Raw genomic sequence first — 27,143 nt, forward strand, 5'->3', positions numbered from 1 at the left:
GATGTGGGGTATATACCTAAAATGTAATCAGTAATTATCTCCGGGTGACACCTTCTCTGTGCTTTTCTGTATTTTCTAAATTTTCTAAAATGGATACATATTACTTTTCTAAGCAGAAAAAAAAATGCTTTCTTTTTTACAATTTGTCCTAGGAAGAAAATATTCTTATTAAACAAAAGCAAGGTTCTTAGGGAACACAAAGAACCTCATGAATGTTAGGATTCACAAGAGGTGCCCAATTTTAAAAGACCAACGCTTTGTCTTAAGTATAAAGTGACTGAATAATTTTCATTCTCTCTTGAGGTTGCCATGTCCACCTCACTCAGATTTGTCCTGGCTGGAAGGATCCCCAAATCAGAAGCCTAACATTATTCCATTTCACCTTGTTCTATCTCCAGACTTTACTAGAGAGCTGGGAGGACTGGGGAGCTTTGAAAGGGAGGTTCCCACTCATCATAAGATGGTGCTTTCCTCCAGTGTGATGGTTAGGTGCGGGACTTGCCTACACTACCCCTGCTTAAATCAGGTTCCATGCAGAACCAGTATCTTCCTGAATATTCTAGAGAAGAAAGAGAGCAAAGAGCTGTGCCTCTGTTGGTGCCATTTGAGGATCACCCATTGGACTCTTGGTCCATAAAATATGTTTGAATTAGGGAATCTGGTCCCTAGGAAGACCCTTGTAAAAACATTGATGTGTTACCTGAGAGAGGCATCACATTATGTCGTCCTTTGGCATGCTGCAAGTATACGGGAATGTTACCCCCAGCCACCTGATGAAGCCTGGAGGGAATGGTCCCTCTGAAATGGCACTTCAGATTAGGGAGTAGGGGTGGAGAGGATGGGCCCAGAGGTCAGCATGAGGACGCCAGACACTGGAGATTAGGCTGGTACCCAAAGGGAAAGCACAGCCCAAGTAAGGTTTTCAGGCTGCTTTCCTTCCCCCTTAGAAGGTGACCAATCCACGTGACAGTGAATGGATCATGCCTAACCTGACTCCCATGTGTCCTTTAGCTGGGTGGTAAGACTTTAAGGATTTGGGATGCCTGGGTGGCTCAGTCGGTTAAGTAGCTGCCTTCGTCTCAGGTCATGATCCCGGAGTCCTGGGATCAAGTCCCCGAATCAGGCTCCCTGCTCAGCAGGGAGTCGGCTTCTCCCCCTACCTGCTCCCCCAGCTTGTGCTCTCTCCGTCTCTGACAAATAAATAAAATTTTATATAAAAAAAAAAGACTTTAAGGATTTTCTGGGCCTTTTCCATAGGCATCAGGCATGCCCTAATCATTTTTAAGTATCAGAATTATATAAACCCTATGGAGAAATATAAATGATCTTGGGAAATATTGAAAGGTGAATTCCAAAGAATAGACCTAGGTGAGGAAAACAGATGCAGGGTGTCTGGTCCTGTTTTAACTGGTGCTTACAGTCAGGAAAACGGTCTCATCGAGCTCTTCTGCTTCTCTCACAATGCTCTCCAAGGTGTCCTTGGCCGTGTCCATGCTCTGCAGAAAGCGGACCATCTGGTCATGCAGGAACTCCATCTTCCTTTTCTTCACTTCCTCAAAGCTCTGGGCCTTCTCGTCATACTGTGCTAAAACCTTCTTCATCATCTCCTCATTCTGTTCCTCTAGCTTTTTCTCATTTTTACTACAGTTTTCCTAAAATATAAATAAAATTTAAAAAAAAAAAAAACATTTCTGAATGAAACAAGAAGTCTTGTTTTCACATCTTTTTTCTTTTCTTTTCTCTTAAATGAAATACCAGCCTTTCAAATAATTGACCTCTGGGGTCCTGATAAAAGAATCACACATGATGGGCACAGTCTAAGTTTCCAATCTACCAACCCTCTTTGCCATAGTTCACTTTGCAGTAAACTTCACCGTCTAAGAGTATTATCAGGAAGGATTTAGTTAACAAAACACCAAAAAAAAAAAAGAGAGAGAGAGAGAGATTTGTGTGGAAGAGTCGCCCCCTTGCACTCATGCAGGCTTAAACTGAAAATGGGCATCACAGTGAATGAAGGTCTCCATTCATTACTGCCATTTTTGCCACTCCATGAAAATCCTAGAATGAGGAAGGTAGCAGCTGGATCCTGGACAGCGTGGTGCATCCACAAGGGCTCTCCAGCAAGGGGGTGATTTCCAGCACAGTTAAGAGAAACTTTATTGCCCACCTGGACAAATCCAGATGCCTAGTCATTCTCACTCAAACAGATATTTGGGGGAGGATACTAGGAATAATTAGCAGGTATTAACTGATCTACAACAGGAGTTGAGCAGACCCCCCTCAAGCAAACTAGGATGAGGAGTTGCCCTAGTGATAGGGAAACTGTGCAGCAGCCTTCTGCAGGGGACCCGTCCGCTACTCCTGGGTGACGAGTGAGGATGCCTGGGCCATCTCTGCATATGGATGGAGCACGGCGCCCCACCTCCCTTCACTGCGGAGGGAGCAAGGGCCGGCAGCTAGGAGGGCATGAACTCATCATAGGCAATGGTACCACGAGAGACACCCATTTGTCCTGGGCATGGGACACTGGGCAGTGGATTTGAGCATTTCTGCAGAGCTATTTGGTAAAGGACAGGAGCAAATAAGAACTCAGATTGATTCAGATTTTGGCTCTCAACTTAACTGTCAACTTATTATGACCTTGGGTAATACACTTCACTCTCAGTTTCTTATCTATAAAATAGGAACAATATTAATAACACCTGTCTTGTATGGTTATTATAAGGATTAAATTGGATAAAGCAGGCCAAGCATTTGCCCTATCATAGCTAACACCCAATAGATGGATATATCTTTTCAAGAGCAAATCGTTTATCCTTAGAAAGGAAGTAGTTTCACTGATTACACACAGATGGAAGACTTTAAAGACCTTCATTTTTAATGTAACAAAACCAACAGCAGCAAACCACATATGCACACACAATCCCTAATTCAGATTCTTCTGTCTCAGAATCATTTCCCTGTAATGACACGAACAAACCAGATCAAAGTAAAATGGATATGGTAACTTACCTCGATGGTATTAAAAAAAGATTCTATCTCACTAACAAAGGCTTCAATCCTCAAGGACTTTTCTTGTAAATTGTCAAGAAATTCTGCTAATTGCACCTGAAGAAAAAAATTAAGATATGCTTAGTATATGACATTTGGGAAAAGAACTTCAAGCAGGGAGCTCTAATTTCCTTATAAATTTAGTATGCTTGGTAGAGATTTACTATATCGTGTTCACTAACAAATCAGTCTTTAAATTTTCTTTGCTGCTTCATCTAAACGGACTGTAGATAATTCTATCTGATAAACAATTAGGAGGTTTGAGAGTGAGATCAAGACAAAGTTTATTTTCTCATGCAGGAGGAAGGACTTCTTGTTGAGTGGGTAAGTTCAAAGCATACCTGTTTTAGTAAACTATGGATTTGAATTCTTTCTCTTTAGTAAGCCTTGATTTTTACGTATTGTCTTCTAAGATTGCAGACTTTTTGCTGATCCAACATATCCAAATGGTCTCCTCACAGTTGTACCAGTGGCTTCAGATATGTCTGGATCCCCAACCCCAAGAAGGGGATCAGAATGTCACCAGGCCAGATGTTTAGCATACTACATGATGAAAACTGTCTACAAAGAGACCTAAAGGTTCTAGTAACCCTCAAAGGGTTTAAAAACACTCAACGAGTGACAGTCAACTAGAAAATGTATGGAGGGTGGGGGAAGATGGTAGCTATCTTAGCCATACTTATAAACCCAGCTGTAATCCATCCCACCAAACATAACAAGAAACAACAAAAATAACAGAGCTTCAGCTGCCTCGTTCACCATCCACAGAATGAGGGAAGCCCCTTCAGGATCTGGGGTCTGCTCTATAGCCCTTGCCTGTTCTCCCCAAGCCCCCATCTTTCCTTGAACTCTTTCTCATCTATGTGCTTTTTCATGTGGCATTCCCTATCTCTAGAATGTCCTCCATGCCCTTGATTGATGAAAAAACTCTCTCTTACTGATGGTTATCCCTCTCGGTCCTACTCCACCATTTTGCACACTCCCAAAAGGTTCCTTTTGCAGAACACTGTGCTCCCACAATGCTGTATTGATTTGGGGGAGCTGCAAGTTCATCTTCCTTTCTTTTTGTTTTCATTCCCAATGATTAGCACATGGAATGGGAGGTCAATAAATGCTGAGAAAGAAGGAGAGAGTGAAGGAAGAAAATGAGTGACAAAAAATAAGCCACCACAGTGGGAATGGCAGAGGAGGAGAAGTAAGGACCTGGATGATCTTGAACGCAGCCACCAATTCTGAATAATCACAAATGGCCTCCTCACAAGATGCTAGAGAATTCTCAAGTTATAACTCTTTAAATTGATCTCTAATTTTTAAAAGTTGCCAACCAACTCTTAATCTTCATGGTTGATTTAATGAAATGAAGCAGCTCTCTTTGGCTTTAGTTTTCCACTTTTTTCTTTCTTTCTTTTGGTTATACTGCTTAGAGAAGATCAGGGGGGAAAAACTTGAAAATAGTTTTAAATCAGGAGACATATCTCCTTGCTTTTGAAATTTGTTTTACATTGATAATATTTAGACAGAATTTTTTTTAACTTCTTAAACTCAGAGATGAATAAAACATAATTAAGAAAGCTGAAAAAAATCGAGTCTTCTTTCTGCTGACAGCGCCCAGTACTTGTCAGTTAACACAACCAGCTGTCATCACAAATAGGGCACATTTCACCAGTGTTAAAGCATCCAAAAGCCTGAGAGTTCATTAAAAAAAAAAAAAAAATTGCTCCATCCTCAACCCCCAAACTTTACCAGGTAAAGTTTCAAAAAAATTTCATCCTGGAGAAACAAAACCAATGTTACAGGATTGAGAAGATTTAATTTTCTGGGGGGGGGGGAAATGCCAGGATTCTGTCATTTTTTTGAAATCAAAATGAGCTTAACAATCATTTAACAGTGACCTAACTGAATAATCATATGGCAAACTGCACCATTAGCAAGGCACTGGGCCAAGCAGTATGGATATACAGTCAAGAGCATGAGCTCTGGCATCAGATAGACCTGGGTACCAATCTTAGTCTGTCTTCCGTGACTTTGCGCAAATCACTTAATCTATCTGTGCCTGTTTCATTATCTGCAAATTGGTGACAATGACAGGCTTGTTATGAGGAGTAAAAGGTATATTATATATAAAGAACCTAAAACAGTGCCTGGTACATAGTAAGTACTTAATTCTTGTGAATACTTGCATTTGAGGATCATTTTGGCTAAGGTACTAGAGAATGGCTTGAAGCGAGAAAGGTGGGAATTCCAGTTAGGAGGCTACTGAAAGTACATAAGAATCTCAAAGACTAAATGCTTGACTTCTAGTAGTATCCCTGGGGAAGTAGAGTATTTATAATAACATGCATAACGATATGTGTTGATACTAACTTTTAACATTTTAACATTGGGAGTCTATAGATATAGAAAGAATGTCATTTTTAATATCAATTTTATACCCGAAGGAAATATAGAGAAAACCAACATTTAAAATGGCTGTATTGAATATTTTATAAAACTTGCAATGAAATTGCTCAATGTAATATAAATGTGTATTTTTAAAGAATGATAGCATAGATAATAGAAAATAAATTGTGTTTTATGCTCAAAAGCATATTTTTCAATTTCATATTATTCGGCTTGGGTGTTTCAGTGGCTCAGTTGGTTAAGCACCTGCCTTTAGCTCAGCTCATGATCCCAGGGTCCTGGAATCAAGCCCCACATCGGGCTCCCCACTCAGTGGGGAATCTACATCTCCCCCTCCCTCTGCCCCCCAACTGCTTGTACTCTTGCTCTCTCTCTCTCACTCGCACACTCTTTCTCTCTCAAATAAGTCAATAAATCTTTAAAAAAATAAAAATAAAATTATTTGGCTTTTTTGGATAATATTAAGGGCTACTGTCGTAAGCTCAAACACCTCAAAGGTTGTGACCCTGTGTTATTTACACTGTAATTGCCAGAACCTAGAACAATGCCTGGTACATAGTGTATACCCAATAAACATTTGTCAAATTGATGTTAACTAAATGCCTAGGGAAGAATTCTTAGCTTTCTTTCAGACTATTATCCCTAAATATGAATATATCAGATATCGGTCATTTCTTAAATTGAGAAAATATGAAAAGAAATTAAACATATTATTATGTATTTATATGCTTTAAAATATTTTTTTACCTTTACAGCATTTATAGCTGTATCAAGCGTTGCAACCTCATGGTCTTTGTGCATGCCAAACATCTGATCAACAGCGGAAATTGGGTTTCTGCAAGTGTAACAGTATGTGTCAATCTGGGACTTTTTCAGTTCCTTTTGTTCCTTTTCAGTTGCTGACTCTGACAATAATTGTTCCTGTTCTGTCTTCTCTCCACCCAACTCCTGTCCAGCAGACATACTTTGTTCCACCTCACTCACAAATTCATTTTCACTGACATGTTCAAAGGATTCCTTTCCTTGAGATAACACGTCTTCTGGTGTGGATTCTGAATACAGTTCCTCCGATAAAGTGTCCTGAGCAACCATTTCATAATTCAGGGATTCAGCAAATTCATACTCGTCCTGAACCGGGCTACTGCGGAGTCTGTCTTCACTTGGCTCAGATGGGACCATTATTTTAGATTCTTCTTGCAGTGCTTCTTGAACACAAGTTACACCAGATGCAAATTCTTCCTCTGGGAAGGACAGTGTTTCTTGAACACAAGTTACACCAGATGCAAATTCTTCCTCTGGGAAGGACACTTGTACTGGGACGTTCAGATTGACTTCTGGACTTGCACTTGCTGCTTCATTATTCTGACTGTTCGTTTCATCTGCTCTCTCCAGGACATGATGGGTGTCTTCAAATGGAACCGCATAGCTTACCTGCTGGGTAACCACAGCGACTTCCTCAGTGATGGGAGCTTTCCCCTGCATAGCTTCATTGTCAAGGGTCTCCACATGGCATACTGATTCTTCTTCTCTGTAAGTAGCTTTCTGGTCCTCTTCCAGACTCTTCTCCCCCAAAACAGTTCCAAACCTCCCCCAAATTTCCCCTTCTGCAGCTATCAGTTGGTATGAATCATCCTTACCAACTACTTTGTCTTCCAGACCTTGGCCTTGGTCCTTTTGAGATACAGATGTGTCATGGAGAATGTCATCTTTGAGTATGTACTTCTCAAAATATATTCCTGTTCCATCATCAGTGTCAGAATTCCTGCTTGGAAACGATGCCTCAGAATTCACACTGTCACCTTCAGAAGCTGTCTCCCCTTCCTTCTTTTTCTCTCCAACTGCTTCTTCATACAGGTCCTTGTATAAAAATGCAAGTGCAGGTGGCTCCTCCAGAAGTTCGGGATTAATGGCTTTAGTGGTGGTAGGAAAGATCTGGGTTGGTGACAAAACTCCTTCTGCACCAAATAAAGGCATCCCAGGTGACTTTAAGTCCACATCTCTATGTATGTTCTTTGAAGCATCTCTGTCATCTGATTGCTGGATACCCAAAGGCTTCTGGGTCTCTGGGTGAGATAATTTGCTGTAGTCCTTCTCCACCCCATAGAAGCTTTCGTCTAACTTCACCAAGTCATATTCATGTTCCAGGGCACCTTCCTCTGAACTTTCTGGGAAAGACACATTATCTTGTGTAACTTCCTTTGGGAGTTCCACTTCAACAGTTAATTTCCATGGGGCTTTTTGTTTTTCTGGGTCTGGGGAGATGTTATAATCAATCAATGTATATTTTTCAAAATAATCTTCATCACTGGGAGCTGTGGGTTGATTAAAGGTGAAATCACCAGTTTCTGAATCTGTGGGTACCTCCTGTTGTGTGTTAAGAGATTCCTTTTGTTTATTTTCTTGCAGTGATACAACCTGATCAGAATCTTCTAACTCACTCTTTAATGTTTTATGGCAAGGAACGGCCTCACTACTGTCATGAAGGGATATAGTTCTAAATGAAGCCTTCTCTTCCAAATATTCCAACTTATCTTGCATTTGTTCACTTTCTTCCTGATCAACTGAAGAAATAAATGCAGAAGCATGAATATTCAATATCTCACAGCCTTCAGAAATAATATTGAAGGCACTCTTTTGATCTTCTGAAAGTCCAGCTGGCTTACTAGTCACTGTGAAGTCTTCCTCTTTTACATATGTGTCTTCAGGTTCCTTGGATATTTCTCTATGAGGAACCATTCTACCAGCACTGATTGCTGACGCATTCTTTATAAACTGAGCGTAGTTGCTGCTTGCTGAAGAGTGTGGTTCACTTACATGGGCATCTTCCACAGCCTCCATATGGTGCTTTGAAGCAAGAACCGATTGCTTAGCTATTTCAGATGTTAGATCTTTAGATGTTTGAATAGCTTGGACTGTATGCCTATCTGGAGTCAATTCTGACCATGGTATTTCTTGTTTCTTCACTGTATTAATTTCTGGAGATGTTCCTGAAACAAGTGTTTGTGATTTCACAGACGACAACAAATATGGTGGGGTTTCTAAGCTCTTTGTTTCATCAAAAGGATGATCTAAAATCCTTTCAGATTCTTTAGATGGAAATCCTTGTTTCATACTTTCTTTTGTGGTATCTACTGAACCACCTTTTGATGGCTCTGCCACTGTGACCTGCCCCTTTTCTTCATTGTGACTTGCCATATCCCTGCTTGACTTTTCCACTATCAGATTTTCTTCCTTAGGTAAAGAGTAGTTACCTTTTTCATCATGATAGGGAAGATCCACTGGAAGGAACACCTTGATTTTCTCCACCAAAACTTTACTTTCTTCTCTTGGATGTGGTTGAACTCCTACTGCCCTTGGTTCCCTGATTTCTGGGCGACCCTCCAAGAGCATAGTTTCTGATTTTTCAGTAACTGATACAGTTTTAACTAATGAAAATGGCTGAGTTTCATCCAAAGGAGGACTTAAGGGGATATCTGATTCTTCAGGCTTAGACCTGAGTATATTCACAGAATAAGGCTGTATTTCCTGCTGCTGCTTTCCTTCTGAAAATACTTGTGACCGATTCTGTTTTTCTTCTTTCTCCTGCTTCATTCTTGTGTATCTTTCTGTGTGGTCTTCGTTTTGGGAGACTCGCTGCAGCACAGCTGCAGCTTTTGATTCTTCCAATTTAATAGGGCTGGATCCACATGCAGTCTGTGCCTTCCCTAGTTCAGTATCTCTAAATTCTAATGGGGCCACAGTTTCTTGCTTTTCGGCCAGCACCTTCTTTTCTGCCACAGAATATGATCTGGTTACCAAGTCACCTTTCTCCTCAGTTGGGCTAACAGGCCCGAGTTTTGTTTCCTCTTCAGAAGTTTTCAAGGAAGTAGGTTTTAGCATTTCATTCTTCAGTCTGTCTTCACCCAGATCAATTAAACTGCATTTAGATTCTTCTACTGGCAAAATTATTGTCTCTGGCTTCTCTGATTCCTCTGTGATATTTTTACTTGTGAAGCCAGATGAAGCTGATTTTGGCTGTTGTGGCACCTTATCTACTGCATCAAATGAAAAGAGTAATTTTTCTTTTTGATCACTTCTTGGCTCCTTCTTAAGAATAGAAACATTCCATTTAGACGGATCAGAAATTTCTGGCTTCTGGGCTCTTTTACTATCAGTGATATGAAGAGGAACAGCATTTTGCACTTCTTCCACAATGGATTTCTCACCCATGGGAGAATAAGATTGAATTTCAAGATGTTTCTCACCATCAGCAGAAGCAACTACTGAGTTTAGGTCCATTTCCTCTGAATAGTCTAGAATTTCTTTTTTCCTATAATCTTCACTAGACACCTCAGAATCGGATTTTGGCTGTTGTAAAATTTCTACATTTGATAAAGATGTGGGTTTTTCTTCTTCAAACTCTTGGCCTTCACCAGATTTAACTAAAGTACCTCTGGATTTTTCAGCAGTTTTAAGTTTTGCCTCAGGTAACAGACAATCAGCTGATTTCTCAGTTGCATTAGAGTCAGCAGAAGCTGTTCTTTCAGACCCTGTCACAGGTGCTGATTTTTCTACAGATGGACTTGGTTGAGCTTCTAAATCTTTTTCAGCAACTTTCTTATCTGGAGTGCTTGATCCAAAAAACAAACTGGACATCCATGATGTGAAAGATAAAATTCCTTTCTTCCCTTTCTCCTCAGAAGGGCCTGGCTCAACCGCCTTCTGTTGCTTAGGCAACTTTTGTGTCACCTCAAGTGGCTCTGCAAGTCGAGATTCTTCATTTTCTTGCATTGAGGAGAGGGGTTTTATTGGTGTGGTTATTTTCACCTCAGATGCTGGCTTCCCTCTCTCATTGACATCATCTACGACCTTTGACTGAATGATTTTTGCTTCTTCTAATGGCTTCTCTCCATGTAAAGGAGATATACTCCTGTGTGCTTCTTTCTCTTTGCCCAAGGCAGGTTCTGCATCTTCTGCCAGGAAATGGGCTGCTTTGGTGGGAGAGGGAATAGTTTCTGATTTGATCTCTTCCCTTGATGGGCGAGACACTGGTTTCTGGGGGATTCTTTCAGAAATTAGTTTGATTTCTTCCTGGCTGCCTTCTTTGCAAGGCCTGGAAGAGTCTGGAGTTGCTTTCTCCAGTATCAAACTTTCACTCCCCACAGAAGGGAGAATCTGCTTCCCCTCTGCTTCATTTCTCTCTACATTTCTAGTTGGAACTAAAGATTTTGGTTTGGGAGCCAGCTTTGTTTCTTCAGAAGAGTAAGTTTTCATTGATAAGGTCTCTATGTCACCACTGGAGGTACTGAGAGTAGATACTGGATCTCCTGATGATAAAGGAGATTCTTCTGCAGAATGTGGCAGAAGCTGCTTTCTGGTTTCACAAGTATGGTCTTTATCCAGCAGAGCGGCCTTGAGCTGCCCTGTCTTCAAATCATTACTGCCGGAGGAACCCAGCTCCACAGATTCCGGTATTCCTTCTTCCTGCTGACTTGCCAGATCCCTTTCTGGCTTTTCCAACATCCAGCTTTCATCCTTGGGAACAAAAAGGGCCTCTTGCATTTGTGTTTCTTTAACGTCTGCAAGCTCAGTTGTGATAAATGATTTTGATTCTTCCAAAGGCAAACTCTCTTTCATAAATAAAAATTGTTTAACACCTAGACCTTGTTTATCTGCAAAAGACCCGCTTACATCAGGTAATTTAACAGCTTGATCTGAATGAAGTGCTTTTTCAGGCTTCTCTTGTTCCACAAGGTCAGAAGAAACAATCTTTGATGGTTCTGTTACACTCTGGGGCACATGGAATGAATCTGGTTGATCTGTTTCTTCGCTTAGTTTCCTTTCAATATCTCCTATCACTTGTGTCTTCAAATTTCCTGTTGACAGTAATGGGCTTATTTCTTGTTTTTCTCCTGTCTTAACATCAGCCAAATGGTTCAACTTCTCTGATAATCCTTTTAAAGAAAAAGTATGTGGCTGAGGTTCTTCGGGGATGTCTCCTTCAACTAGATGGGTCAATGCTTCTTTGGACCTTAAGCTGACTACCTTGGGAGAGAAAGATTTAATTTCTTGAATCTGACGTTCCTCCCTTAGGCATGATGAAACCTCTGAAATTTCAGAGACAGTATCCCCTGTTTCGGTTATGGGAGATTTTGTTTGTTTTGCATCTATAGATCCATCTTGCCCACCTAAACTACGAGTGAATTCTGACGCAATGCTTGGTAATTCTGATACTTGGTGTGGCTTGTCCTTCTTTTCAAGTTCCAAAGAAAGCTCTGCCAGAGCAAGATCTTGTCTTTCTGACAGGAAATCTTCCTGAGCTGTAGAAGATGGCTCCGCTATCTCTCTGTTCTTTTCTCTGGGGGTCAGAGTTAAGTCTGCTGACACTAAATTTTCCAACTCAGGAGAAGAACTTCCAATTTCCTCATTTTTGTCTTTTGGAACTCTATGTTTGCGTGCGGATGACACGCTTTGTGAGGAAGGAAGTTCGGTTTCTTTTTTCTTCACCTCACCACCTTGATTGAGCAAAAGGACACGTTCAGGCCCTGATTCCTCTGAGGCAGACACAGAAGTCTTTTTCTTTTCCACCCTCTCTTCCTGAGATACATCTGAATGCTGAGAAAATGAGGCTTTGGTTATTGGCAACCCAGGTTTAAATTCTTCAGTTTCTACCTTGGACAAAGAATGCTCTGATGGAGAGGATATTCTTGCAGGTGAATCAAATTTAATTTCTTTCTCCACTTCTGACCGAGCTGGACGTTCAGATGCAGCAGTGTCCGTGGGAGAAGAACTAGTGTTCCTCGCTATCTTTTCTTCCTTAAGAAGTGAATGGTCATCTGTACATGTCGCCAGTGGTGGAAAGCCACTTTCTAACTCATTCTTTTCTACTTCTGTTAAGACTGGATGTTCTATAGGGGTGGTGAAAGATAAATCTGTTGGGGTTTCTTCTTTTCCTGACTTGAGTAAGTTTGAATCATGCTTAGTTATAGATGTTGTGGTTATTGAACAACTGGGTGCGATTTCTCTCTTCATTTCTTCTGAAAATTCTGGGGCAGGTGGTCCATGTTTAGCTTCCTCTTGCACTCCTGATGGAACTGAATGCAACACCCTAGGTGTACCAGCTATTTCAGAATCATGTTTCACTTGCGTTTTTACTGCTGATGAGATATCAGGTCCAGATAAAGATGTGTCCTTTAGAGGTGAATATGGTTTTATTACTTCAGGCTCCTTCTCTGACAACATTCTCTGTTCTAGTTCAGATGTCACAGTTGGAGCTAAATTGGGTTTCACATCCTTCTTTGGCTCATCTACCAAGTCAGGCAGAACTGAATATTTCATCCCAGACCCTAGAACATTTGGAGGCTGAAGCTCCATTTCTTGATCCCGTAATACATGTGCTGTAGCTTCTTGAGAATCAGGCACAGTTTCTTCCTTACTTTTAACTTTTAACAAAGCCATCTGTTCATTTGCAGCTTTTGGAGTGAGTGATGCTTTGGCTTCTTGTTCTTTCTGAAATGCATGGACTGAATCAGGTGAAACTGAATATTGAGATGAATGCAAAACAGGCTTGGCATCTTCCTTTGCCATAAGTGATTGTGCAGGTGAAGAAACAGGTGTTGCAGCTACTGAGGAACTAGTCTGGATTTCTCCCTTCTCTGTTTCACTCGTGGAATATGGTGAAATCAAGTCTTCAGATTCAGGTTCTGAAAATGCTTGAGTTCTCTGCTGCTGTGTCAAAATGAGATATTCAGATACAGATGTTGAGACTGTTTGAGCATCTGGCTCAACTTCTGTGATCTCTCTTTTATTTGTTGAAGATGGTGGACTCAAGTCTTCAGAACCAGACATCGAAGGGGAAGGTTTGGCTTGTTGCTTCTGTGATGAACCAAGGTGCGCAGGTGTGGGTGTGACAGCTGTTGGCATGAGGTCTTCTTCATCTGCTTCTGAAGGGCAAGAATATCCAGAAGCTGATATTTCAGTTACCAGTGAATCATGCTCAAATTCGTTTTTCTTTGTTTCTGGGATTCTATATGGTGGGATTGAAACTTGTGATGCTGAGTCTGGAGAAAAAAGTTCAGCTTCCTCAGTGTCTTCATCTGACAAAACAGTATGCTCAGATGGTGATGTTAAACATATTGGAGAATCACATTCGAATTCTCTTTTCTCCGCTTCCTGAGTTGCATAGGGTGAAAATGAGAATTCTGACACAAATGCTGAGTCTGGAGAAAAAGGTCCAATGTCTTGCTCTTCTTCTGAGAAATTCGTGGGTGAGGAGGCACCTTTTAGGTTTAAAGGGGATCTGTGGACAATTTCTTCCTCCTGTGATTCCGGTGTTGCATGTGGTGGTACTGAAAATTCAGAAGTCGAGGTGGAGGAGGGTGTGTACCGCTCTGTTTCTACTGACTCCTCTGATAGGACCACAGGCTCAGATGGGGTGGCTGCAAATGATGGGGCCTGGCATCCAGAAGTCTGCTCAGCTGTGGATGGTGGGAGAGAGCATTCAGAGACAGAGGCCACATTTGGGGAATACAATCCAGTGTCTTCCTTTTCTTCTGACAAAATCATGTGCTCAGAAATACCTTCTGATTTTAATAGGGACACATCATCAATTATTTTCTTTGGGGATTCCTGTGTTACATTTGGTGGGACTGCATTTTGGGAAGTCAGTGTTGAATCTGCTGTGAAACGCTCACTTCTTAGATCCTTTTCTTCTGACATGACTGCCTGTTCCAACATAGCAGTCGAAAACAACGGGGCCTGGCATCCAGAAGTCTGCTCAGCTGTGGATGGTGGGAGAGAATGTTCAGAAATGGAGGCCACATTTGGGGAATACAATCCAGTGCTTTCCTTCTTTTCTTCTGAGAAAGTCATACGCTCAGAAACACCTTTTGATTTTAATAAGGACACATCATCAATTATTCTCTTTGGAGGTTCCTGTGTTGCATTTGGTGGGACTGCATTTTGGGAAGTCAGGGTTGAATCTGCTGTGAAACGCTCACTTCCTAGGTCCTCTTCTTCTGACATGACTGCCTGTTCCAACATAGCAGTCGAAAACGATGGGGCCTGGCATTCAGAAGTCTGCTCAGCTGCGGATGGTGAGAGAGAGCGCTCAGATGCAGAAGCCACATCTAAGGAATATGGTCCAGTGCCTTCTTTCTCTTCTGATGGAATCATGTGTTCAGAAACACCTTTTGATTTTAATGGGGATTTATGGTCAACTGTTTTCGTCGGTGACTCTTTTGTTGCCTGTGATGGAGTTGAATACTCAGAAGCAGATGTGGAATCTGGTGTGTAACATCCACTTTCTGAAGCCTCTTCTCCAGACAGGACCGTGCGTTCTGACAAAGCTGCAGAAAAGAGAGGGGACTGGAACTCAGAAGTCTGCTCAGTTGTGGATGGTGAGAGAGAGCGCTCAGATGCAGAGGCCAAAGGCTCAAATTCCTCATTTTCCTCTTCTGAAAAAATTGGATGTTCAGATATACCTTTTACGGTGGATGGAGAAACTAGCTCAGCTTCTTGCTTCTCTACTTCATGGTTCAAATCCTGTGGGACTGAATACTCTGATACAAAAGCAGAATCAGTAGAAACAGACTCATTTTCCTCTCTTTCTTCTTCAGATGAAGTGACATGGTCACTCCTGGTGGATGCTTTCAGTGGTGGTAAAAGGATCTCTTCTTTTTGCTCCACTTCAGGGGCCAAATATGGTGAGAAGGGCTTCTTGGAAATGGATGGACTGTCTGGGTATTCAAGTTCTATGATCTCTTCTTCAACTAAATTAGAATCTTCGGGTTCAGGCGTAGCAGCTCTCGGTAGAGAAGTTTCAACTTCTTCTTTCTTTGGTTCCTCTAACACTAGAGGTTCAGAAAGAGAAATGGTTGGCTCAGGCACATTTTCTTCCTCCATTCCTTTGACCTCAAGATGAGGAGGGGTTTGTTGTTCAGAGACTGGTTCTGCCCTTTCTGGTGAAGGCAGGTCCAGCTCTTCCATCTCTGGGCCCAAATCTTCCTCGATGGATGCTGCCAGACCTGGTGCACCTTTTTCCAGAGAATCCTTTTCTGCCTCCGATGAAATGGAATGGTCAACAGAATGCACATCTTCCTTCTTTACCTCATCCAGTAAAGGTGGGAAGACTGAAGAGTCATGCTCTGAAGTCACAATTTCTTGTGAATCAGGCTCAAATTCTTCCTTTGCTGTTTCCAAAAACCCAGGTGTAGATGTATCAGGTGTGAGAGAGGACGGCTCCATTTCACAGAGTTTTGCTTCATCACCTGGCGGTTGTGGCACTGACTCAGGAGGACTGAGCTGTATTTCTCGTTCTGCTGTGTCATTACTTGCAAAAGAGGAAACTGTGTGCTCGATGCCAGATGTGGCCTTTAGTGGAGAATCAACATAAATTTTCTTTTCATCTTCATGACGGAATGAAGAGATCAAGGACTCTGATCCTTTAGAGAATGCAGCTTTCCAAGGTGAAGCAAGCTGTTTTACTTTATCATCTTCTATGATTTGGCCCACTAATCTGCCTGTTTGAGAAACTATACTAGAATCACGGCTCATATCTGGCTCTAGACTAATGGAGGCTTCTTTCCCCTTCCTATAATGTATTTCTTTAATTACATAACCCTTTGGCAATGTTCCATAAAATTGTAGCGGAATTAATTCTTCTTTAACCGAATTAAACATCTTAATTTTATATTGTACTGTTCCTATATAGACTGGCCTTAACACTAAGGGCTTGTGTTCTTTGTATATTGCCCCGGTAATAGGAGGTGTATTTGAGGTGGTCTTCTTTTTTCTCGTTTTATCATATATGCCAGTAGAGGACTTCTCTTTCTGGGTGCTTGGTACCTGGCTTTCTGCAATCAAAGGATTATCTTTTGTGTTTGCTGGAACATCTTGAGATTCAAGAGAATTTCTTTTTTTGTTGCCTTTCCGACGCAGTGATGGTGAGCCACGCTTTGACTTAGGCATTCTTTTCCGGGCCTTTTTAACTTCATCCACAATAAAGGAAACATTCCCTGGAGGAGAATTCATAGTTGACCCCTCCAGACTACACACACCAGAAGTCTGACTCTCTTCCGAGGCCCAAGGAGTGGAAGACCTGCTTGAATTGGTCTCCCAGGTTATTCCACTATCTTCCCGTTGAATTGTCACCATGGAAAAGGAGGGGTCAGATATGATACACTTCTGCTTGGTCTTGCCCTCTTCATCCTGGTCTGATAATCTAAAGAAAGTAATATTATTAATAATAGTACATATATCAATAATAATAATAACACTATATTAATTACACACAGTAAAAAGTCAATATCCTGTTTTTACTAAGTAATGGGTTAATGTGAAATTAGAGTATACAGATAAATATTGCCATCCATATCAAAAATAGGTAAGTATGAAAAATAAAATTTGAAACTTGAAGTTAGGATACGAAGTAGAATAACACATCCCAGGCTGGAATGATTCGGTTTACCACCTACCCTTAATCAGGATTGTCTCCCTGACCTCCCAAGGCTTACCCAATCAGTCAGGCTGCCCCTGTGGTCACCAGGACCTTCATAATGGGCACTTGGCATCTGCGCCATCTCTGTTACTACTGCCACCACCCTGACCTACCTTTTTACCATGTCATCTCTAGTTTATTTCATTAGCTTCCTAATGTTTACCCCCCACCCTCCCTTATCCTTAGCCTACCTTACCCCTCTTTCCAGACCTACCTAACTAAAATTTTCCATCATCCCATTCCTTGCTTAAAAATATCAGTAAATCCCTCATACCTATAGAAAAAAGTTCAAAATACTTAACTTTCTGATCCCTAGTTGACCTTATTTCCAAGTACCCACTTTTACTCTATTCCTACCTTGGACGTTTCTGTTTTAACTATGTAATTCATTGCCCAGTAAATGCATCGTGTGGACTCTGGATCAGAGCCATATGGACATATGGAGAAAATATAGAGACAGCCCAAAACAACCTACAGGCTGCACATTTCCTCATCTGTAAGCCAGGGATCATAACAGTACATAGCTCTCCAAGTTGCTATGAGGATTAAATTAGTTAATACACATGAAGCGCTCAGAAAAAGTTTCTGGCAAATAGTTAGTGTTCATTAAACACTATCTGTAATCAAGCTTCCACACATCATTGGATTAGAGACCAACTGAGCCTGGGCATAGCCATTTTCATTGCTATAGGTGAAAAAGTGGTCTCTCTTGGACTGCTCTCATTTGCCCTCAAGAGACTGCTGGCTTTAGCTGCCATTTCAATTGCCACTGAGCCCCTGTCTCAGACACTGCAGTACTCTTCTCTGAAATTTTCTTATACCTCTTCCTCCCGGAGTTCACGCTGTTCCTCCATTTACAATTCTCATTCCCATCTCACTCCACCTTTTCTGTATATCTAAATTCTATATCTTCTTCAAGGCTTAGTTTAAAAACCTCCAGTGTTACTATTCCTGATCAATTTGGTAATTATGTTTGCCATTCTCATAAGCATTAAGTTGAAGATTAAAACTCCAAGGGCTGTAACCTTCTAAGAATATGGCTACAATTTACAATAAACACAAACTACTGACTGTTGTATATTTTTCTACAACAATAAAAACAAAAATAAAGAACTTCCTACCCTAAAACCCCACGAAGCATAAGTGTTAAATTAAGTATGGATTTTTATAAGTATTAATATATAAGTACATATATATTAATTATTAACTTTTTGAAAACATACACAGAATTTAGGTCCCTTGCTAATAATTTTTAATCATCAATCACTGCTTATGTCAATGGTTCTTAACTCTGGACATATTTTAGAATCACCAGTAGGAAACTTTTTAAAAATACTGATGCTATCCCTTACCCCTCCCCACAGAGACTCTGATTTAACTATACTAGGGTAGGGTCTCAGTTTTGCTGTGTTTTTTTGTTTTAAAAGCTCCCAAGTGGGGCGCCTGGGTGGCTCAGTGGGTTAAAGCCTCTGCCTTCAGCTCAGGTCATGATCCCAGAGTCCTGGGATCGAGCCCCGCATTGGGCTCTCTGCTCAGCGGGGAGCCTGCTTCCTCCTCTCTCTCTGCCTGCCTCTGCCTACTTGTGATCTCTGTCTGTCAAATAAATAAAATCTTTAAAAAGAAAAAAAAAAGCTCCCAAGTGACTCCAGTCTAAAGCAGAGTTGAAAATCACCAGCCTAAACAATCTTAACTATGAAATTTAAGTAGTATATGCCTTTCTTGCTTACTTCAAACACTTCCTAGTTAGCCTAGGCTAAGCACCAAGACCATAAATCCTTATAGTTACATTCTACTCCCCTTTATTTTTTTTTTTTAATATTTTATTTATTTGACAGAGAGAAATCACAACTAGGCAGAGAGGCAGGCAGAGAGAGAGGAGGAAGCAGGCTCCCACGGAGCGGAGAGCCCGATGCGGGGCTCGATCCCAGGACCCTGGGATCATGACCTGAGTCGAAGGCAGAGGCTTTAACCCACTGAGCCACCCAAGCGCCCCTCTACTCCCCTTTCTTAAACCCAGAGTTTCCCCCAACAGTCTCCGGCAAAGAGTTTATGAACCACTGAGATCCTGACTTCCTTAACTCTCACCACAGCCACGGAGAGACTAGGGCAGCCAGAACCCCTGCCCATCTGGTCTTTAACAGCAAGCAGCCTCATCCATTTACCCCAGGGAACTATAAGTAATGTCACTTCCTATACATGCCATGAGTGCAAAGGGCTGGCAAGCAGTAGCAAGAACTAGTTCCTCTGCTTCCTTGGCAACTCTGCTCTCGCTTATTTGCTTTGGTATTAAACCACTGAACTTAATTACAAATTAATACTCTATCTTGGTTCTGGATTGAATCTTATTTTACAATGTTGGTTCAAGCTATTTACATACTTAATTAAAGTTATTCCTCAGAATTTTCAATTCTTTCTACTCCTTCTCCCTTTTGTTTATTTAAGAGAAGCAGGATGAAATAAAAAATTAAGGTTGTGACATGCATCTGGGAAGTCAGCATTTTGAATGTCCATGATTGTAGTAGATGTAGTAGTATTATAAATTCAATTTAGAGTTAATTCTTGATTGTAAATTTAATGTACTCAACCAGAGAAGTTTTCATTACTAGCTAGAATGAGTTCATGAGTACTTAGCAGAATACTCAAATGGTGATCATAGGAAGACAGAGTGCTACTGAGGTAGATTCATTCAATTGTTTGTTTATTCATTCACTCATTCATTTCTTCATTTAATGAACTTTTGTTGGGCTTAAATACTAGGAATACAATATAAAGACACAGAACCTTCTCTCAAGAAATTAAAAATCTAATAAGGAGACAGAACTAAACACTTTAACACAGTATGATTAGTACTATTCTAGAAGACAAGCAAGATACAGTGACAATGTAAAGAAGAGAGGACTTCACAGAGGAAAGATACTTGAGTTGGATTTTGAAGAATAAATAAGAGTTTGCCAAATGGATGAGGCGTGGAGGTGGTGTGAGGATGGAGAGGTTATTCCAGGAAAATGTCACAGAATATGCAAAATGTACATATGAATAAATCAGCCTGGCTCACTGAAAAACCCAAAGTATTTTGGGATGTCTGGATTTTTAGAGAGAAGCAAAGGACTAGAAGAATGACAGAGCCAACAGGAATCAGAGAATGACTATATTAGCATGTGTAAAACCACAGCCCAAGTATTCACATTACACTCAGTCTAAAAAAATAATTTCCCTTAATAGAAGAGAAATGGTCTGCACAGAGTTCAGAAATATATTTCTTATTCAGAAACACAAGTGTTCTCATCTATATGAAGATGTATACATCAGCTTCTCATAATTAATGGATATTGGCTATGAACATCATGTCATTCATTCTCCTCTGATTCTCACAGAGCAAACTTCTCATTATTACTTGGCTTCCCATGTAGAAGACAGACACATCTTGATGACCTGAGTATGTAGCTCACTTTCTGGCCCCTTTCAGAGTTGAGCAAGGGAAAGGTTTAGCAGGTCTGAGTTAGATCAGGAAAAAATAGATTGATACCAGAGTTGAGTGCCAAAGACTCTGCCTTCTTTTGAGGATAACCTTTATCTGATTAAGGAAGTTTCCTTCTATTCCTATTTGCTGAGAAAGTTTTAAAAATAATTAATGAATGTTAAATTTTATTAAGCATTATTTATACAACTATGGTGATGGCCATATCTTTTATTCTGTTAATGTCAATTACAATGATTGATTTCCAGATATCAAACCAACCTTGAATTCCTGAAACAACTGCAAGTGGTTTTGATGTGTTAAACTTGTTATATGATGTCGGAATTTGTTTACTAATACTTTATTTAGGAATTTTGCTCCTGTGTTCATGAAAAATTGGCCTGTAATTTCTTTTCTTACAATATGCTTATCAGGTTTCATCACTGTGACCTCAAAAATTAAATTGGGAAATGTTCTCTTTCCCTATTCTGTGGAATAATTTATGGAAGATGGTATTATTTCTCCCTTAAGCATGTGGTAGACTTTATTGTTGAAGTCATCAGGACGTGGAGTCTTTGGGGTAACTTTTTAATTAGTAATTTAATTTATTTAATAGTTATGTGTCTATCTGAAATTTCTGTTTATTTTTGTGTGCAATTTGGTATGTTGTATTTTGTAAAAATTTTCCTATTTAACCTAAATATTAAAAAGTCATTAGATTGAGGCACCTGTGTAGCTCAGTTGGTTAAGTGTCTTACTCTTCATTTTGGTTCAGGTCACAATCTCAGGGTTGTGAGATCAAACCCCACATCAGCTTCTGGTGTGGAGCCTGCTTAAGATTCCTTCTCTCCCTCTCCGTATGCCCCTTGCCTCTCACTCTCCCTCTTAAAAAAAAAAAAAAAAGTAATTGGATTAAGATTATTCATAATACCCTTTCAGGATCTTTTAAATTTTTGTAAGACCTAAAATGCTGTCTGTTTTTTTCATTATTGATATTGGTTATTTGTATCTTTTCTTAAAATAACAGCCAGAGGTTATCATTTGGTAATCTTTTCAAATAAAGTTTGGCCTTATTGATGTTTCCTATCTCATAAATGGCCAAATTTTGGGGAGCTGTTTGTTTTTAATATTTATGTGTTCTGGTAAAACACATGTGTCCTGCAGTCTTTCAGCAGCATTCTACATATGCTAAGATTGACTTATCAGTTATCTTATTCAAATTTTTTTTATCTTTACTAAAATGTTTTGTCTGCTTTTTTCTGTCAGCAACTGAGAAAGACCTGTTCAAATATCTATTATAAGTATGAATTTGTCTCTCTTTGTAGTCTGTTAATACCTGATTTACATATTTTGAAGCCATGTGATTTGAAGCAAATTTAGAATAGTTATCTTTTTTATTTTATTAATTTTTAATCATAATGAAATGTCCCTTCTATCTGCAAATAATTGTTTTTGCTATATATGCTTTGATACTAATAAAGTTATACTTTGATATTAATTAAACTATACCAACTTGGTTTTGATTAATGTTCCTTTTTCTCTTCTTTCTTGCCTTATTTCTGATTGATTATTTATTATTATTCCATTTTCCCTATCAGGTTGGCAGTTACATTTTACTATTTTTTTTAATGATTATACTAGGGATTACAATATGGATCCTTGGCCCATTAATGTCTAATACAAACTGGTATTTTTATTTTTTCCAAGACAACACAAAGACCCTAAACCACCTTAATTTTAATTTATATGCTACTGTAATTATATTTTAATTATATAAATATCTTTAAATCCCATGGATATAAATTTATTACTATTTTAAACTGTTGGTATTCATTTAGATTTACCTAGATACTGAATCTTTTTATTGTGTTTCATTCCTTCCTGCATCTCCAACATTCTATCTGGTATCACTTTCCTCCTCCCTGAAGGATTCCATTTAGTATATTCTTTAGGGTGAAACTGGTGGTGATAAAATCTCTCTACTCTTTCTTTTTTAAAGTCTTTTACACTTCTATTCTTGAAGAATTTTTTTTTCAGGGTATAAAATTCTAGATTGGAAGATATTTTCTTTCAGCACTTTAAAAATATCATTCCACTGCCTTCTTTCATTGTTTCATTGATAAATCAACTCTTAGTGTAATGTTGCTTTTCTGAAGATATTCTGGATTATTTCTCCCCACCACCACCCAGCTATTTTTAGAATCTTGCCATCTTTTCCGAAGTTTTACTATCATGTGCTTAGGAATCTTATCCTGCTTGGAGCTTGTATGGCTTCTTAAATCTGTACATTGATGTCTTTCATCATCTTTGAAAATTTCTCAATATTATATTCAAATCTTGCTTTGTCCCTTGTCCCTCTTCTCTTTTTCTGAGATTCTTTTCTGAGATTCCAATTTTTCATAAATTAAAATTTTTCATTGTGTCTTATCTATGCTTTATTTTCATGTTTCTTTCAATGTATCATTCAGTACATTTATTCTGTCTTCAGGTGTGTCTAAACTACTACTACAACCATCAACTATGTCATTGTTATTGTATTTTTCAGTACTAGTATTTCCATTCTTTTAGCTGTTTCCAGTCCTCTGACACAGTTCTCAGTCTTGTCTTTTATTTTCATGTCCCCCTCTCCCTATAAATAAGTTCAGCATTACATAAGCATCACCCTCCTCCAGGAGCCCTAGTCTTTCTATAGCAATCCAAGTATGCCCTGAATAAGTAAGACTCTTTGTGGGATAAGAGCTTGAAGAATTCATGTGCTCTGCTACTTCTCCATTTCTAAATTTCCCCCAATAAACCCAAATTTGTATTTTCACTGTGTGACATACATACCCCTTTGTATAGTGAGGAGGGGATATGATAACTCCTGAATAGTGTTTTGGTATCCTTGCTGATAATGTTTTTATATCTCATTGTTAAGTTGACATATTTTCTAAATTTATTTTTTGTGTGTGCATTGTATTAGTATGAATCAGTTCTCAGGAGATAATTTTATTAAATGTGCTGGAAAAATCTAACTTCTTTAGTTCCAAAATGAATGATAAGGTCCTGGGATATGACTATATCAAAAAATTCTTGTGTTTGCAATTTAGCAGTGATCAACCTCCTTAGATACACCCTGTCTCTTTCCATTTCACTTTAGCTGAAACACAGACTAGTTACTTACTGAAAATTAAATTACTGGTCATGAATGGAAAGAGTCTTATGGTTTTATAATATTTTTTATTTTATGAGGGAGAAAACCAAAGAAAGGAAATACATATATATCCAAAGTGAAATTTTTTTAAAGAGGAAAATGGCTAGCCATCAAAGTAGAGCTACCAAAATAATGATTTCCCTTATCCCAGAATCATCTTTGTTTTAATTGGTACTCTCATTTTTACTTAAAGGAAAAAGAACTATATATCTAAAGAAATGAAACAGGTCCTCAAACTTTGTATCTGAAGGCTAATATAATTACTATTTTTTGTTTCTATCGCTCAAGATTAATACTCTTGGAATGAACAGTCCCTTCTTCTGACCAACAGTTAAAGTGACATTCCTCATGGGAATATCATTATGAGCAATACCTTAGATTTTCATGATGACTTATTCCACTCTCAAGCAATCACAGTGCACTAAAATTGTATCAAATGAAAAAACGTAATGGATAGAATTTTTTTCCTACTATACCTAATTAAAGTGCATTAAGTTCCAACTGTTGTAAGACAATAGAGCAAATTTGATCTTGCATATATTGCAAATTTTGAAAAACATGTTTTTAAACTATAAAATATCAAACAAGCTTGTAATCTTATAATACAAATTGTTAGTATTTTATGTGGGCCTTAAAAAAAGAACCAAATTTCTTATAAACATAATCACTAATTATACAATGAACATTTTCACCAAAAATTAATTGAAGACCTATATCCTAAGCAGAAAATTAATTATATGCATTGCTCAACAAAAGTAATAAAAGATAGCTCAGGTTAAGAGGAGCTTATAAGCCATTAGGCAGTTAAGGGGAAAAAATACATGAATCCATGAATGAAAAAATTATTATAGAGGTTTGCCATACCCTAATATACAGTCCTTGTTTTGTAAGTATACCAAAGACCACTCAAGTTTATTATGGATGAAAAGAATAAGTATCTTATTTTCACAATGACCAGACATTTCGTAAGTGTGGGGGCTAGGGCCCTCTACTTCTTGAAACCAATTTATCTTCTACCTTTATCATATATTCTTCTTCATGAACCCTATGTTCCCACCAAACATCAGCCTTATGCCTCCTTCTTCTTACTTGGAATGTAAGGTTTTGCTTACCTCCTTCTTCTTACTTGGAATGAATCATCCCTGTACATGCTAACTTTACACTTTTCAGAGACCAGCTCAGATATCAATTTCTCTATGTACCTGTTAACGATTCTCTGAGCCAAAAGTCATTTTCCTCCTCTGAACTTCTGGAATCTTCATGTAATTTTCTATGGCATTTACCTTTCTACATTAGAGTTATTTTTACATATATCTTAGCTGCTCTACAAGGCTATAAACTACTTATGAGCTATATGCTACCTATGAGGAATCGTGTGTTTTAACTTTTATGAGCACTCCTCTTGTGAAGTCTTTCCAAAACATTCACCTTTGTTTTCAGAAAAACAGCTCTTCTACTTTTGCATTCAGTTCATCAGCTTCAGTAATATTTAATTAAATCATGTAATAACAATAGCAAGTATAACTCAGGATCATGAGTTCAAGCTCCTTACTGGGCTCCACAGTGGGCATAGAGCCTACTTATAAATGAATGAATAGAGTAGAATAGAATAAAATAAAATAAGTAAGTAAATAAGTAAGTTTTGGAATAGTCACAACTGATCTTAGTAAAAATGTTACTCAAAGGGGATGGGGTAACCGGGTGATGGGTATTAAGAAGGGCACATGTTGTGATGAGCACAGGGTATTATATGCAACTAATGAATCATTGAACACCACATCAAAAATTAATGATGTACTATACATTGGCAAACTGAATCTAATAATTTAAAAAGATGAGTTTATTAGAGAGTGGATTGCTCCAAAGTATGGTTAGCTTGCCTTGGGCATCAGCCTGTTTTAAGGAGAAAATGGGGATCTTTGGCTACTCTAGCCTATTAGGTTTAGTGGAAAGTAGTTAAAAGAGTTTCTATTACTTTTTCTGTATATTACTAATTTCCATTTATACCCACGGAATTTCTGTTTCAGATGAATTTCAAAACTATACAATTTCTTTAATCATTATTGACTTTACACTGATCTCACATTGAAGCCCAAAATCCAGATTCACTCATTCAACAAGTATTTACCGAGCTCCAATTATGGAGGAGGCACTGTGTTAGGCACAATTTTTTTTTTTATAGCAAGATAATCATTTGTCACAAATTTTCTAAAAGATCTTTATAGTTCGCTTCAAATTAACCAATTTGGTCTCAGCTATAGATTTATGGCAGAACAATAAATTCATTTTTCCTCATTTTATTCTCCTGGAGGCAGCTCCACAGTAAAGCAAATTAAGTGCTTGCCTAAGCCCTCATCTCTACAAGAGTGTTGCCAGACACAATCAACATTCTCCCAACCCAGTTTGAGAACACTCAGTTGTGTGGCAACATTTTTTCTGTTTATCAATACAAGGGAGAATGAATAAATTGTGCAATATAAAGATTCACATCTTTTCAGATTTTTTAAAGGAGTTTTTTTTAGGGGCGCCTGGGTGGTTCAGACATTAAGCCTCTGCCTTCAGCTCAGTCATGATCTCAGGGTCCTGGAATCGAGCCCCGCATCGGGCTCTCTGCTCAGTGGGGAGCCTGCTTCCCCCCACCCCCCCGCCTGCCTGTCTACTTGTGATCTCTGTCAAATAAATAAATTAAATCTTTTCAAAAAAACAACAAAAAAAGTTTTTTTAAATCTGTAAAATCTCATAAAATACATGAAAATAATTTCTTTAAATTATTAACTGAGACACGAATTGCTCATTCTAGGTATTTTTTCCATGTGAAAGGACATCTATTAGTATAACACTCCTTCCTGGCTTAGCTACCCTCTATGACTGTTTCCTGTTTTTACTCTGTTCCTTGTACTGTTCAGTACATAGAACAGGCCCTCCTATGGAGAGTAGGTCCTCAGAATTCATGACTGGGTATATAAGTCTGTTTATTTCTGGGACTTGGAGAAAAACACATTGTAATCCTACACCTAAGCCACATTCTTTGATATCATCAGCTTATTAGTAATAAAGTTGACATTTTGATCTCTATGTGCCATTACTTTGATTTATTTATCAGGTGTCTCTGAATTTAGGCAGGGGGAAGAGGGTGTTATGTAATAATCTACTTGTCAGAGCCCAATATACACAAATGACCACAAGTGCAGCAGCTGGCAAAGCCTAAAGGACATCACTTGACAGCAAGAACAGATATGATAACTAACCTACGTGCTTGTGAGCATCCACCATAAACTGATAAGTGGACTAATCAGACTAAGAGAAATCTGCCAGTCAGCATTCAGTAACGCCCTAGTCACATGTGGGTTTCTTTTACAAGCACACAGACTTGTGCACAGCTTTATTTGCACTGTTTTTCACAACTCCAGAAATAAAATGGCTGACATGACGCATTATAAGCAACATAGACCAATATTAAAAATGCATTACCCATGGTCAGTGATAAATAATATTATATCCTTGGCAAAAACGTTCATTAGCTAGAAAGAATACATGTTGACAGTCTGAGTCAGATTGTACAAAAA

At 38.9% G+C, this 27,143-nt stretch overlaps 1 protein-coding gene across 1 annotated transcript in view; it reads right to left on the reverse strand.

Annotated features, from left to right (window-relative positions):
- Positions 1–27,143, reverse strand: part of CMYA5 (cardiomyopathy associated 5) — an 88,987-nt gene that overhangs the window by 37,958 nt on the left and 23,886 nt on the right. Inside the window, exons 2-5 of the mRNA XM_046000149.1 lie at positions 14,316–16,651; positions 6,199–14,009; positions 3,013–3,108; positions 1,419–1,652 (exon numbers count right to left, since the gene is read on the reverse strand). Of these exons, the coding sequence (XP_045856105.1) occupies positions 1,419–1,652; positions 3,013–3,108; positions 6,199–14,009; positions 14,316–16,651 (10,477 nt within the window). The remainder of the gene's footprint in view (positions 1–1,418; positions 1,653–3,012; positions 3,109–6,198; positions 14,010–14,315; positions 16,652–27,143) is intronic.

Source organism: Meles meles, chromosome 3, assembly GCF_922984935.1.
Source record: "Meles meles chromosome 3, mMelMel3.1 paternal haplotype, whole genome shotgun sequence".
Lineage (NCBI taxonomy): Eukaryota > Metazoa > Chordata > Mammalia > Carnivora > Mustelidae > Meles > Meles meles.